Raw genomic sequence first — 3,560 nt, forward strand, 5'->3', positions numbered from 1 at the left:
TTGGCATTATCTACAGCTCCGATACACTATAGCACATAGCTGTTACACAACCTGAACGATCGGATTCAAGTGCTTGCTATGCACAATATATTTTTTCTACGATCGCCTGATATTGCTTGTTTTGTTATGTTGATCGACATGGATTTTCAGTGTTCCGACACGATACAACCTAAGATATTTCCATCTTCTTCTTCTTTATTAGCGTAGATACTGTTATAGCGGTTATAGCCGCGTTTATATGTTATGTTTTCGTCCATTCGGGTGACATGACCTAGCCGGCGTAGCAGCTGTCTCTTATTTCGCTAAACTATGTCAATGCCGTATTTGCCGTTGCCAATGCGCAAAGAGCCATACGGGTTATGATACCTTGTAGAAAATGTTGAAAATTGTCACCTAGAAGTGGAACCGTTAATCATATTAAATTAAAAGTCCGCCCTCATGTGAGGCTCTCAGCTGACTAATTACTAGCACGGACTAATATACAAGTAGTCACCAAAAGATCTACAATTGGTCTTGAACTGGCATGCAACTACAAAAGTTGACTGACTACAGGGTAATCATGTACTAAACTATATCAATGCTTGTGGCACTGATCTTCAAAATTAATTCAAGATCATGCTTACATTACTATATAAATTAATTAAATGTGTGCGATTGTTTGTGTAACAATGTTCTTGGCAAAAGAGTTTTCTCTGGGTGCCGGCGCTATTTTTGTTGAACGGTGCAGCTCTCGATTCAAAAATAGCACACTGGCACATTGACTTCATTCATTGAGAATTAAAATGAATATATTAGAAAGTGATTGTGCAATGAAATTTAGTTTCGAAGTGGCTGTGTGCACAATGTTTTCTATGTCATGTCAACATATAGATTTCGATAAAATATTTACATACATATATGACGCAATTTTGTACAGATTTCAGTTTAGGAAAAAATATCGAGCTCATTTTCTTTAAATTATGTTCAATTGCCAATATGATAAAGCACCACTCGAATCAATGAATTGCTGCCATTCAGACAAGTGTTACTGAAGACCAAAATTTGTTGACCAAAATTTTTTTAAGAAAATCAACTTCTCCGATGTGGCTGACTTTTGTCTGAGTGGTGCGGTAAATAAACAAACTGTCGATTCTGGTTTGACAGTTTGGTGTGGTTTTTATTCTGGTGGAATCATCGGTTCGTTCTTCATTCGAAATGGATCTGATGACACCGTTACTGCCAATGGAGAGCGGTATAGATCGATGATAATCAACTTTTTATGGCCGCAATTGGAAGAAGTTGATCTGTATAGGTGTATTGTTATGAAGGCAACCAAATTCAGGGAAGCTCAGTATAAGACTCAACTGGAAACTTTGAAACTTCGATGCTACCTTCTCGGCGCTCTTGCTTCCAATCTCAGGGAGGAGCATACAGCGGATGATACAGTTGGTCAAGCGAAGATTGGTCGCGGAGTATATTTTGGGTGCTTCTCTCCAACTCTCTAGTTTCTGGTTTTACTACTGATTCGATGTTTTTCAAGAAGATGTTGTTGTTTTAAAGTAAATTGTTGATGCATTTATCTGAATTTCTAAATTAAGTATGCTATGCCTTCGGCATTATATATTATAATTCCACATGATTTTTAGATACCCCTAACCAAATCTTACTCACACCGGTGGAGAGGTTACAGGACTTCAGGTGCTCTATCCATTTCGTCCGCTTATGTTGGTTTACCATACGCCGAATCTCCAAATTCAGAACTCTTATTCGGGGATACGCGGGATCGGCATGGCGTAAGATGTCGCGCTTATTAGCTAAAACGGTTGCTTCGGATAGGAAATTGGGGCGGATTTCCGCCACTCTTCCAGCCGGGATGAAGCGAGCGGGAGCTGCTGCGATCATCTTGCGGAATTGACGTTCGCCAACGCATACGTCAATAGGAATAGGTAGAGCGTTGAAGGTGTTCTCAGTAAATTCTGTGAAGCCGACCCAATTAGCTTTGTTAAAGTTAATGTAGGTGCGGTTGTCCACAGAAACAGAATCAGGATGCTTCTCGATCGAGATAATTATGGGCAGATGATCTGATGCGAGAGTTAGCATAGGTCGCCAGGTTATGCTGTTTATCAGACCACCGCTAGCAGTGGTAAGATCCGGCGAGCTATTACAAGTGCCCATCACTCTGGTGGGGGCTTCGTCATTCATTGTGAAAAATGTCGCATCGTCAATCTGTTCCGCCAGCTCCATCCCCCTACGGTCATTTGACAGGCAGGAATGCCAAAGATCGTGGTGCGCGTTAAAGTCGCCTAGTACCAAACGGTTTTCACCACGAAGTAGCGCACCTATATTCGGGTGATATCCTGTTGGGCAACATGTAACTGGGGGGATGTATATATTAAATATTTCGAGCTCGACATCGCCTGACCGGATAGCTATACCCTGACATTCTAGGGTAGTATCCCTGGGGTCGATGTCTTCATCGATTAGACGATACTGCACGGTGTTGTGCAATATGAAGGCTAGGCCACCACCATTATCTCGCTCGCGATCTTTACGTATTACGTTGAAACCGGCACAACTCAGAAGATCTGAGCGGCTGTTTAGCTTGGTTTCTTGGACCGCAGCTATCGATACACGTTCCCGATTCATAAGTGCAACTATCTCTTCGATCTTACTCTGGAGTCCGTTGCAGTTAAATTGAAGTAGCCGGGTATGTCGCGGGTGTCCGTGGGTGATCCTGGGGGTGAGGGAGTGACGTGTGGGTGGCGCTGTAGAACCCACAGGGGCGGTTGTCGCGTTGGGGTGTTGGTAGGCGACGCCACTGTTGTGAGTTGCGGGGGCAGACTTCTGCAGGATGGGGCAACGTACGATTCACTCCACTAACGTGTGGTCCGCAGACCAGAACACGCCGAAAAATGACACCAGCCAGTACAGGAATTGCACTTGACGGATGTAACATTCCGGTGTATGACGGTCTGACACACGGAACAGACTGTGCGAGGGACCAATAGCTGCTGGTTGGTTCTCGCACGAGGATTGGAGCGGGATGAAGGTTGGGGGGGGGGCAAGTCAGAGGGGAAACTATATTGCCTGATTGAGCTCCTGGGGACCGTGGAGGTCCTCTGTTGGCCCCTCGGATTGAGTGGCGGCGCGGCGCGCGAACTATGTGCAGATTACACAGTCGTAGAGGCTTGTGTCGCAGTATTGCGCAGGCAACATGGGGCCACGTAATGCGTGGTCCACTCCCTATGAGTCTTAAGTGGCCTTAACAGGTGTTAAGATGGCTTCATCCATTGCCTGTGTTGCACCTGACCGAGGTGCGCATACGCAGCAGAAAAATTCCTCCGGGCCCGGGTTCGACTCAATGCCAGCACGAGTCAGGAGGATATGGAGCAACCCTGCTGCAAGGCATTGCTCCAATGACGACAAACACAACTTAGCACTTACCGATCCAAATGGGGTTAGATCGCCGAAAAACAGCCCTTGGTCGGATAAAATCCGAGTCAATTCTGAGTTGAGTTGACTGTTGATATGAAATTTAGAGGTGGTGAAATGACCGCCGACCTGCGGTGACCGCAGTGGAC

The 3,560-nt window shown here is 45.2% G+C and overlaps 1 protein-coding gene across 1 annotated transcript; it reads right to left on the minus strand.

Moving 5' to 3' along the window:
• Window positions 1–1,695: 1,695 nt before the first annotated feature.
• On the minus strand, window positions 1,696–2,223 carry LOC120781448 (the record flags this gene model as incomplete). Its single annotated transcript, XM_040113663.1, has 1 exon — window positions 1,696–2,223. A coding segment is annotated over exon 1 (528 nt), but the record flags the coding sequence as incomplete, so codon positions are not given.
• Between the last annotated feature and the right edge of the window lie 1,337 nt (window positions 2,224–3,560).

This window comes from Bactrocera tryoni, unplaced genomic scaffold (genome assembly GCF_016617805.1).
Source record: "Bactrocera tryoni isolate S06 unplaced genomic scaffold, CSIRO_BtryS06_freeze2 scaffold_7, whole genome shotgun sequence".
Lineage (NCBI taxonomy): Eukaryota > Metazoa > Arthropoda > Insecta > Diptera > Tephritidae > Bactrocera > Bactrocera tryoni.